General features: G+C 27.1%; 2 protein-coding genes across 4 annotated transcripts in view; one reads left to right on the forward strand and one right to left on the reverse strand.

Moving 5' to 3' along the window:
* Nucleotides 1-12108, reverse strand: part of LOC102679082 (elongation of very long chain fatty acids protein AAEL008004-like) — a 27656-nt gene that overhangs the window by 3458 nt on the left and 12090 nt on the right. The window contains exons 3-5 of one of the 2 annotated variants that reach the window (XM_031514731.1): nt 9753-10093; nt 3370-3507; nt 1962-2204 (exon numbers count right to left, since the gene is read on the reverse strand). In XM_031514731.1, coding sequence (XP_031370591.1) covers nt 1962-2204; nt 3370-3507; nt 9753-10091 — 720 coding nt within the window. In that variant the 5' untranslated portion in view covers nt 10092-10093. Of the gene's footprint in view, nt 1-1961; nt 2205-3369; nt 3508-9752; nt 10096-12108 lie in introns of both variants that reach the window. The other variant, XM_006624829.2, reaches the window with a different exon arrangement.
* The window catches only part of LOC102678601 (elongation of very long chain fatty acids protein AAEL008004-like), a 56726-nt gene that overhangs the window by 2615 nt on the left and 42003 nt on the right, over nt 1-12108 (forward strand). Inside the window, exon 1 of one of the 2 annotated variants that reach the window (XM_006624827.2) lies at nt 3437-3535. The exons of the other annotated variant lie outside the window; for it this stretch is intronic. The gene's annotated coding sequence lies outside the window, so the exon portion shown is untranslated. Of the gene's footprint in view, nt 1-3436; nt 3536-12108 lie in introns of those variants that run through there. 2 annotated transcript variants of the gene reach the window in all.

A 12108-nucleotide genomic window follows, 5' to 3' on the forward strand; every position in this document is an offset into this window, starting at 1 on the left:
ATCAGTGAAATCTGAACACCAATGCTGAAATGGCGCGCATATGCAAACATTATAGTCGATGTGTCGTGGTTCCGTTCACTTTCATCAAATGCAGATTATTATCTAGCCCAACTGCAACATGCACGTTGTGCAAGAAGAAGGTATCGCGAATTTCATTCTAAAATGTATTTGGCGCTATTGGACATTTAAGTATTGCGCGATTTAATCATTTGTGCTCAGGGATTGGAATTACATGCCAATCCTAATCTTCGAAGATTAAGAAATCATTAACCTCTATCTAAAAAGATATTTATTATTATTTTTATTATTATTATTTATTCTTTCTTTTCTTTCTCTGTTTATTCTTTTATTTTTTATTTATTATTAACTAGAAATTTCATGTCTTTTTAAACAGTATTTTCTAACCTCTTCTGAATTCTAAAAAAGTCACTGCCTATAATTGATAATTGATAGTGATCTCTTTAAAAACTATGGACGAGATATTTTGTAATTAAAAAAATTATCGTTTGTATGATATAACAAGAATAATCTGAATATTATTCATTGAATTGAGACATGAATTTATTCAAGAAATTTTTGAAAAATATCTTTTCACAAATGGACATTATTATTATATTAATAATGAAAATTATTTTTGGATACCCATTTGTAATGCATTTGTAAAAAATATTTTTCAAAGCAAATCTCAAAGATTTTTCTCTTAAATATATTCATGTTTTAAGAATAAGATTAATATCTTCGCAAGATCTCATCTGTATCGTATAAACTATATTAGTTACCTTAGAATATCTTGCTCATGGTTAAGAAACATTTGATATCTTTCTTGTGTCTTGTGACCATTTTTTAGAGGTTAGGAACGTATCGTAAAAAATATAGTTGTATTTCTCTTTTCTTGCAATGTATTTTCGAATTTATTTTTATGTATCTTTATGAATCTCTTGCTAAAGCTAAATGAACTTAGTCAAAATGATATCGATTCTATTATTCAAAAGATAAAGTGTATATATATAAATATATATATATATATATTTTTTTCTTGGATATTTGATATTTCTAAGCATGTGAGATGCATTGCTTTTTGTATTGCAGATCGAAGTGTAAATGATTGCATCTGCAGATGCACATCTCTTAAAAATGATGAAGAAAATTTTGCAACTTGCAATTTATTGGTGAACGTGAGACTAAATACCATTCATTTTGACGTAATAAAATCCTTTCTCTTTTTTTTTTTTCTTCTCTATTGCCTGTATTTACTTGTATCAATGTAATATCTATGATGTTACCACATAGATATTATCTTAATAATATATTACTTTAGTTCTTCTATTTTAGTTTTTGTGAAAAAATAAAAGTACTTTATCTCTTAACTTGAAAACAATAATTGAAAATAACATTTCTTCCCCATAAAATAAAAATTCATTAATATTTCGATCGAATAAAGATATTGAAATCTTGTTTCTCTTAAATACATATTGTTTCAAAACATGATTTTGTATCTATTTATCAAGAGAATTTTTTTATTTGCTTAGATCAATTGTTGTTAAACTTCATCAACCCCAAAACTTTTATATCCTCTGTATTTTACATATAGACATTTAACTATTGATTTTCTTTAAAATTTACTTAAATTATGAGAATAATAATCTGAAACGTGTCAATATATTTTGAAAATACTTTTAAAAGATCGATTCTAGAAGCCAAGAGAACATGACATGTTATTTCGATTATTTGCTCAAATTTGACTTGATTCTTTGATGGCACATACCCAACACTACTGCCACATTTTCAAGTAACAAATGACAGATCATTTTTAAAATTGATATAATGATAAATTATTAAAAATTATTGAATTATTTTTAATGTTGATATAGATATGGATATTTAAAAATATTCATAAACTTATTAACAAGATAGAATTATGAAAAAATGCCACGTTTCTTTGTTTAAAACGATATACCTACCAATTGTACGGTAGTGAGATGTTTCTTCCACCATAAGTATTTTTGATATTCCGGTCCCATAGCAGATACCATGTAGTAAAGGTACATTATTACATGCACCGCGTTATTTATAAGGTTTCCCAAAGTACCATGTCCCCCAGGAATGAATTTCACGCAGATCCATGTCTCCAGAGGAGTTAGTGAGTGATGATACAGATGCAAAAATGTCACCTGGCTCTCCTTCTTGCGCAAAACGAAAAATATCTGAAAGTTTGTGGAATAGATTAAAAAAAAATGATGAAATTAATACCAATGGGCAATTTTTCTATTATTAATAAAATAAGTTTATTATTTACTTTCATTATTAATATCGAATTATTATTATTTTTATTATCAATATTATAATTTTCATCATTAAGAAAATGAAAAGATTTATTATTCTCATTGTTTATTATTAATTTAAATGATTATTAATTGAAATAACAATTCATTAAATGTAACGAATAATAAATAATAATGAAAATAATAAAACTACTTATTAGCTATTATATGAATGATGAAAATTATTATGAAATTAGCATGAAATTTTCATTAAAAATAATGAAGTTCATTTTTTATAAAAAAAAAAAGTAAAAAGCATTTGATTAATTTGATTACAATCTCTATTTTACTCAGTCTAAGATCTTTGTTTCGCAAGAAAAATCATAACAAGTTTAAATACGACGATTTTATCATGGACAAAATAATTTCTCTCTCGCGACACACTTGTTTTCGATTAAAAGATCGGTAAAAACAGTATTCTGTATCATAATAATAGACTATAGCGAGGCAGATACCATTTCTGCCTCAGTGATCAATTTCTATGACGAAAGAAATTCGGGAAATAACTCTGTACAATTGTCTGGCATCGAAAATGTTTTGATCAGAGATGGATTGAAATTACATTTTTAGATTTTTAAAACTAATTAAATTTAAAACTAGTTTTTTTTTTTTTTTTGAGAATCACAAAGTTAGATTTGAAATCAATCGATAATAACTATTCTTTTGGCTTGTGAAAATTAGATTATTACGAGATAGTAATCAGAATTCGAATTTTATATTTATATTTTTTGAAAAGCTTTAAGATATTGATTTATAGAAATTTTCAAATTCAGATTCAGTGATTAGCAACAATTTTTTTTTTTTTGCTTGTAAGAAATTAAGATTTGAAAAAAAATTTCTCGAATTTTTTCAACTTAAGTTTATAATTAGTCGATTAACAACAACAATAATTTTACATAGTACATAGTTCAACGGTAAATTTTTTTGACTTGCAAATTAAGATTAACATTGAAGAATTCGAAAGGATTTCGATAATTAATTCCTATTTTTTGATCGATTCCATCTAATTCCATGTTTTTGATATTAACAATTCAATTCTTTTACGTACCGTGTCAGCGAATTCCGTGAATTTGCTGATGAAGTACCACCAACATAAATTAGCCATTCGTAGCGCGGACGGATTATGAGAGTAATCGACCGGTTGACACTTGTAACTGTAGTCTAATAACCAACCGGACATCAAGTGCTGTAAAACGCAGAAGTTCAAGGTTAAGGTATTGTTTTCTAGGTTTAATGATAATTATGTAATTATGTAAGCAATGTGAACAAGTTTAATAACCTAACCTCATTAATATTTATATTGAAGTGAGACAAAGATTTAATAAGAGGAAAGAATATTGGCTTAGTGTTTAGCAAAGTTGAAATATATAAGATAGATTTTTGAAATAGATAATCTAAATAAATAAAAATAAATGGGAATATTATTTTGAAATTATAGTATTTCGTTCAAAGAAGAATATTTCAAATAGTTAAAGTAAATTTTAATATATTAACGTCATTACTAGTGTATATAACGTAATGTATAAATAATTCAAGTTATTTTTTAATATCCAAATAATAAAAAATTAAAAATAGTTATAACTAATGCAAACTTAAATTGCTCAGTAATAATTAATTTGCATATGAATTTTTGCATTTGTTTGTTTGTATTTTGCACCTCTTTAAAATATAAAAATTAGAAAATGTTTATTCGAAATATATTATTATTTAAAACATTATTTCCTCATGTATTGGGAAACTACTTATTAAAATATTATTACACATTGTTTGAAACATTGTTCGTTCTATTTTTTTAAACAATATCATAATCGAAGAAATAAGAATTATCTATTTCAAAAATCTACAGTAGTAATTTAACATCGATTTACGATTAATGAAACGAAATTGCACCATCGATTACTATCGTTTGCACGATACATTTTCACAAATAGCACGTAATGAAAAGTTTATTCTCAATTTTGTAATTTCTCGTTGGTGAAAAAAGTTTTTTTTTTTTCGACTTGACGCATATTATTGACTCAACGCTTCGATTTCCCAATTACGATTTAATTATTTAAAAATCACCGCTTCCACTAAGAGAATAATAGGATAACTTTCCTTCCAGTTTTATTTTAACGATCATAAGGTGCGTATAGTGTAACTACTTGGCAACGTAATTTTTTTAACGAAATATTTCGAAATGGCTATCCATATACGTATATACATGTATATATAAACAGGATACACGATATACACAGATACACGAAATTACGAAGCTTCTTATTCCTTTCGAAATCAAATTGGAATTTTTCTTCTTTCTGCGACAAGTTTCTATTCAAATCATCACGGAAATAGTTAATTCGAATGAAATTCAACCCGTAAAAGTATTTGAATAAATTTTTTACGATTATTTATCATTTTGTTAATGTGTTCCAGATTTTTGTCCAATATATGACCATATGAAAATTAGGAAGAATAAAAATGAATTCTTCATTCTGATATATTCTTTTTTCGTAGATTAGAAATTAATATAAATAAATATAAATAAACAGATATTTTTATAGAAATATCGAGTTAATTTATACATGTATAACACGAAAAAAGTTGAAAATCGTTATCGTATAAAACATCGTAATCGCTCGACTTTCTTGATATCCAATTATTTCTTTTTTTTTTTTTTTTTTCTACTCAGCATCGAGAAGGTAATCTAGCAACTTTCTAAGGTGATCCTCGACATATTTTATAATGTTCATTCAAGAAGATACGTTCCAGTTTTGTGCTGATTTCGATCGATTCGAGATATTGATTACTTACTTATATGTACAATTTATTGTACATATGTACATATATTTAATGACACTTTGAAGCTTTTCTAATATTGTTTAAGAAATCGATTCTTTACAAAGAATTATTTCATTTGATGGATAATCGTAAAAGTTAATTCACTATGATACTTGAACTAATCATTAATGTGCTATTATGTGTATATATATATGTATAATTTAATATAGCAATATATATAGATATACAAAATTATTGATTTAAGCTAATTTATTTATTATAAGTTATTTATTCTATCTAGATTTTCGTAAATTTAATAAATAATCTTTAATTTGATATTTTTTCATATCAAATTTTATTAAAATTTTTAGAATTCATTACTTCACGAATATATTAATATTTTATACAGAATATCCTAAAAATTGAGATAATTTCAAGAAATATTTTCCTTTGCAAAAACTTTCGTTTTCGTCTTTGATGACGAATTATTAACAAAAGATACTGACCAATCACAAAGCATGTAATCTAGTCGAGTCGCGGCAATAGCGTTAGCTACGTTGCCGACCGAATAAATCCAAATAACATATCTCGAAGAATGTGTTATAACAAATATTTTTTCAATAATTTTTGATAAGAAATTATATCACGAACAACGAATAAATAAATAAATAAATAATATTTGATACACTTTCTTCGTCGTTTTAGACTTGTTATGATTGGTGACAATATTTAGCCAACGCTATTATTGGGTAGATTAGGTAGATTACGTGCTTCGTGATTGGTCAGTGTATTTTATAATATAATAAAGCTATAACGAAAATTTTTGCAAAAGAAAATATTGCTTGAAATTACAATATTTTTTATTTTATTTAATTAAAATAACATTTCATTATAAATGATATTATAATAAATGTTAATATTTACAAATAATAATTCTTATATTATAAAAGATATTATTTTGAAAAGAAGAACGATTATTGCAATGATAATTTAATTTTTAGAAAATTTCTCGATTCTCGGCTAACTAAACCGTTTACTTTGTTGTTTTTATTTGGATGTATGAATAATGCGCAAAAGTTTCGTGGAAAAATTTCGAAAATACGATGCCTTCCTTTAACAAATCGCCAGCTCGAGTGTAAATCTATTGAGCAATTCGTTTTTGAATCGGGTAAACTTTTCCCCTTTTGCAACACCATGTTCCACGGATATACCTTTCTCACCCTTGTCTTTCATTAGTGTAGTTATCATGAAAATCGATCGTCACGGCTGTTGTCCTCTTTCAAAATTTCTGAGACAAATTAAATGAAATAGAAATTCTATAGTTTCTTTTATTTTATCTTTCGTGCATTTTTCGAGAAAGAACCAGATAACGGACTAGTCAAACTATCACACTGTTCATCACATTATTGACAGAAGATGGAAAAGATTGTTTGATTGAACAGAAAGAGGTTAGGTTAGTATACCTATACGAAACTGCTGTGCTCTCGATTCATTTTTACTTCGAGAATAATCTTTTTCGTATCACTATTTCAGAAATGCTCTATTTCATTTATACTTTACGAGGGAAATTTGTTATTTATACGAATTCAACGCAATACGTTATTGTACAATAGCCTGTCCCGTCTTCGATTTGATAGACGAGTTAATTAACGAAAATTGTGTCGGAGAAGGGAATGTTTGGCGCAATGTTTCTTGCTTTTAATCATAGCTCAAACTCTTGATTAATAGTGAACACTTTCGATCAAGAATTTGCTTTACTAATGCATGCGTTGCAATAGAGTGAAAATCGTTTCGGTCTCTTACCGATCACCTATTCGTTAGAAGGCATAAACTTGAGAATGTTTCGCGACGAATGTTATTGTTAAACTGTTCAAATATAGATGTACTTTTTATTAAAGAATCATTTGGATCATTTGTTTCGAAATGATGGTAAAAAAAAAAGACGATTGAATACGTTTTTTTATATTTAGATTTATATTTCTTAATCACATTCAACTTGATTCCAAATTGCTATAGATTTGGAAAAAGTATCTGGTAAATATCGTAGCAATAATTTTTATCGTGACGTCACATTATGTATTTTTATATTTGAAATTAAATAAAATCGTATAAGTGATAGAAATTCATAATTCGTAATTCGTAAAAGTTCTTTCATTCTTCGTTTCGTCAAATAGACAAGAAAATTTTCTTAAATTTAAATATGCGATTTAAATATGCGAGTTTAACGTTTCATAACCTAGCATCATCTTTTTCTCCATTCAAATAAATTTCACCTGTCCTTCGATTTTTTTTTGCTTCGATCCAACATACGAAATCACTTCTCTCACAAGGCCAGAGATCCAAAATTGTGATAAAAACATAACGGTTAAGGATTTCGATCGAAACTGAGATGTAGAAACGAACGAATCCGGTGTGAATGACCGACGTATTTCAAAGGACGTGATTTCTCGAGTCATCTTGATCACGAGGTATGTCTGATTCCGTGGACTTTGCTCTGGTGAGATTCGATAGAGGGCGCTTGCGAAACGCGACATTCCAACTTACACTCGATTAAGAAACTCTCTGTACACGTTGAGTGAGCTCAACTGATTATTAATTTTGGATTTATGGAGTTTTATGAAAGTTTGTGCAGGCATGTAATAAATGTGTACGTGCAAAGTAGAAAGGAGGACAGATTCATTTTGATTTTTGAATTATTACTATAATGTAACTCGTATAACGAATTGGAAAATAGTTGATGAAAAGATTTGATATAGATTTGTTTTTTTATCTAACAGAAAGAATGGAAGAGTTTAGAAAAATTTCAGTGTTCTTTATTTCTTGAAATATAAGCTTGCAAATATAAATTTTAGATTCGTGTTTTTGTCTAAATATATGAAATTTAAATTTTAATGTATTATAAAAATATTTTCAAAACTCAAAGAGATCTTCTCTATAGAAAATAAAATTACTCTATACCAAATCATTCAAATGAAATGATAAATAATTTCGTTGGATGTCAAAATATATAGCTTTTCATCGTGATCCAATAAATCCAAATACACTTAAGTATTTCCCAAAAGTATTTTGATATTTAGTTTAATTTTAAAATTATTTTTCATTATCATTACTTTTCTTAACAATTTATCATCAGTTCTTTATTTCAGTTTTGATGAAATAAAATTTTAAACACTTCCAATTAATCTTACAGAATAAACTCAAAATACACTTTTCCACATTTAATACATCGTAAAAATTGAAGAAATATTTTACTCGTATCTGGATATTTTTCTCAGAACATTAATGTTAAACGGTAGCAGCTATTGTGATCGTTTATCGACGAAAAAGATCGTTCGAATCACCGGCTACATGGCTGTGCAAGTGCTAATGGCTAAGCGCTTTCACTGTTACACTTCGAACTGACTCGTGACTTAACAAAATCCGACTGGTATTTTCATTCGACCCACTTGTATTCGTGATCTTCTTCGGAGAGAGGCGAAGAAGCATCCAATACACATTCTAACGTCTTTTGAATACCTTTGACGCATCAGATTAGCGTTTTAGAGAAAGCCTATTGAATTCCGAAACGTTCTCGAACCTTCTAGCAAATTTAATTTAATTTTTATTTTTAAATGTATTTTTATTTTATACTTTTTTATGAAATATATTAATAATAATAGTTATGATAAAATAGGTTATGATAAAATAGACAAAATAATAGTTTTGGAGATGATGAATCATTTTTTTCAAAATTAAATTGTGACTATAATTAATGGATAAAGTTTAATAGTTTTTTGTTTACAATATAATGCATTCAATGGACTTGTACACTGAATGCATGTTCAATATAAAATTACTATATGATTTTATTTATATTTAATTTAATATATTAGATATATCTTTGATCTGATTGTAATTCCTTCTTATTTGGTTTCAATTATCATATTTTTAAAAGTTAGATTAACAGACTAGATAATATTTAAGGAATTTTAGGTTAGAAATCAATAGAAATGATTTAAATTGATCTGTTCTAGATTCCATAAAATAGTAGTGTAATATATTTAATTTGTATTTATAAAAAAGTACTTGGCTTTTGCTTATCATTTATAATTGTTATAACATAGTGTAAAGATTCTAATGAAATTCTAGCAATTTCTAAATAAGGAATTCAAAGAGGTAGCCGGATTAGGAAAAATATTTTGATGCCTTTAAGTCTCTTTTTTCGCTTTAGATGATGAAATCTGTTTTACATTCCTACTAGTTTTGAGATCATGTGTACCATTGCTTTAATCAACATCAAATTTTCTAAATACAAATCCTATTTCCTAAATACATCTATCCAAATAAATTCTAACTCTTTGTAAATCCAACGTGTTAAAAAAATACTTGCAAAATAAATTTGAAATTTAAATAAACTACTTTACACGAAATTCTCCATTTACTTAAAAGAGAATAATTCTTCTGATTTTAAACAATTCATTCCAATATGGAAATATTTGTTCACATTTATTATACATGTTATTTCACAATATATTATAAAAAAAAAGAATATTCAAAAATCAATTTGCACTATATAACAATTTCTTTCAACAAATTAATTAAACAAAATTATCTAAACAATTGAATTGATTAATTGATCGATATTTCTCAAAAATATCTGCCTCTCTATCACTCGATCCCGACATTTCTTACCTCGTAGAGCATCCCCAACGAGAAGATCACTTGGAACGCATTGTACGCGAGCAAGGTCCCCCTCAGCTTGAACGGTTTCCTATTCGCCATCACGCGTGGACCCAGTATCGTCACTCCATACAAATAGAGAAGGACGATGAGAAACGTTGGTATCGGCGAGTCCATCAAGGGCCAGTCACTGACCCGTGGATCGGAAACCGTGGTAAGGATTTCCGTGTACTGGTCCAACGCCATCTTGACCAGCCCTTGGGCGCCCACGAACGTTCGATTCGTATCTGCCATCTCGATTCTCGATTCCAATTCCCTCTCCACCACCAACTCCGCTGCCGCCGACGCCATTTCTGAAAACAAAATCGGGCAAGTGTTAAAGTATATCACATGATAAAATATCGAAGATTTCGATCATATTCGTTCGAAGTTGGTTTTTTAAAATTGATTAGAGAGAGACAAAGAGACAAGTGTTATTTCCAAGGATGGTGGCCTTTTTCTATTTCTGTATTCTTAAATTTTGTAATTATTGTGATTTTCATCTCTCTTGGTATCTCTTTTTCTCCTCTTAATCAGAATGTGAAAAATTTTGTAATAAACCTAAGAGTGGTTTTATAAAATTATTGGCTTTAAAATGGCAATTTATTGTATGCTCTAGGTGGCTCTCGCTTCGTTTAATTATAAATATTTAATCTAACCTAACCTTAATAATCGGTACATCAATTTTTATATTTGTTATTCGATCCGTGGAATTTATTTTCACAAACGATTTTTATCGCAATAAATATGATTTTTAAATATAATAAATTCAATTTAAATTTAATTCGATGTTTAATATAATTATAATATTTATATATGTGTTTTATCAAAGATAGATTTATACGTAATTATAAAGTTGTTGAAAAAAAGAAACTCGTATTTCAAGAAAAACAATTGTGAAACGCAAAGCATTGAAAGTAAAACGCGACAGGTCAAAAGATCGTCATCCTTGTATTGTCTATAATAGCAATGTCTGATTAAGAAAGTGCCCATTCTTCCTCCTTAGAATCGCGTTTATTTTTTATTTATTCTCTTGACACTGAGTGATTAATCAGCTGTCAGAGAATGCAACGTGGTTACGATTGATAATATATTGCAACAGGGTTTGATGACTGACAATGAGTCTGTTTCTCTTCTGAATCATTATCATCATCATCATTATCATTATCATTATCATCGTGTTTCACTTCCATCTCGATTTTCTTCTTCGATGTCGAGCAATATTAATTTTTATTGAGTTTTACAATCTCTTCGAATTTCTATCGAATATATCTCATCATTCGTAATAAAATTATGCTGATATTGAAAATGTTATTTTTGCATTTGCAGATTCTTTAAGATGTTAATTAAATAGATTTTTGTGATACATATCATATATATAAAACTATTGGATTTAATTTATTGTTATTATCTAATAAATATAAAATATTATTCGTCTCCATTTTATTATAATTTTGTCATATTTCATAAGAAGTTGTGCAAGCATTTTTATGAGCTTGTATGAATTTAATACTGCCGTAATATCATTCGTAACCCGCTTTTTGCGCAGCTCTCCGATCTACAAAAAAGTTGACCTCCATTTTTCTTAATTAACAATGAATTCGAATTTATTCCATATCGATAGAATGTGTAGAAAATAAATAAATAAATATATTATTTTTGTCCCTTCAATCAATATACTTTGTTTTGTTTTCAAGACTATTATATCGAATACAATAATGTTTTTGTCATTTAATTTATTTGGAATCGAATTACTTGAACAATGATAAATAAAATTAATTCACTTAGCTCAATAGATAGTATAATTTAAAAATCACATTAATATTAACAATATAATTTATTAATGAATAAATTGTAACAGTTTTATATAATACATATATAATACATATAATACATTATATATTACACATTCGAAATGTTTAATCGGATTGCATAATTGTGATGAGAAAGATGAAACGATAATGATGTTACTTATGAATAATAATATTTTCCAATGAATGAGAAATTGGATAATTAGAATTAATTGAATATCCAAGCTGTCTGGACGTCATTCAACTTTCGCTGTTCGAGATTCATTCACGATTGCTCGAGTTACTTGAGAATGTAAAAGATATTCGTTTTTATTATTGTTATTATTATTACTACAAAATATTTCTTTATTTTGCGCTATTGAGATATTATATTCGTAATATTGAAGAAGATAATTTAACGAAAGAATTTTGTGGGACGTGGATAATTTGAGTTCTACTTAATATGAAAGCGAAATATGAAAGCTTGAAAGTAGACAAAGTAGATAGATGGTAAAATTGAAACAAAAAAAAAAAAAAAA

This window comes from Apis dorsata, unplaced genomic scaffold (assembly GCF_000469605.1).
Source record: "Apis dorsata unplaced genomic scaffold, Apis dorsata 1.3 scaffold_1158, whole genome shotgun sequence".
NCBI classification, from domain to species: domain Eukaryota; kingdom Metazoa; phylum Arthropoda; class Insecta; order Hymenoptera; family Apidae; genus Apis; species Apis dorsata.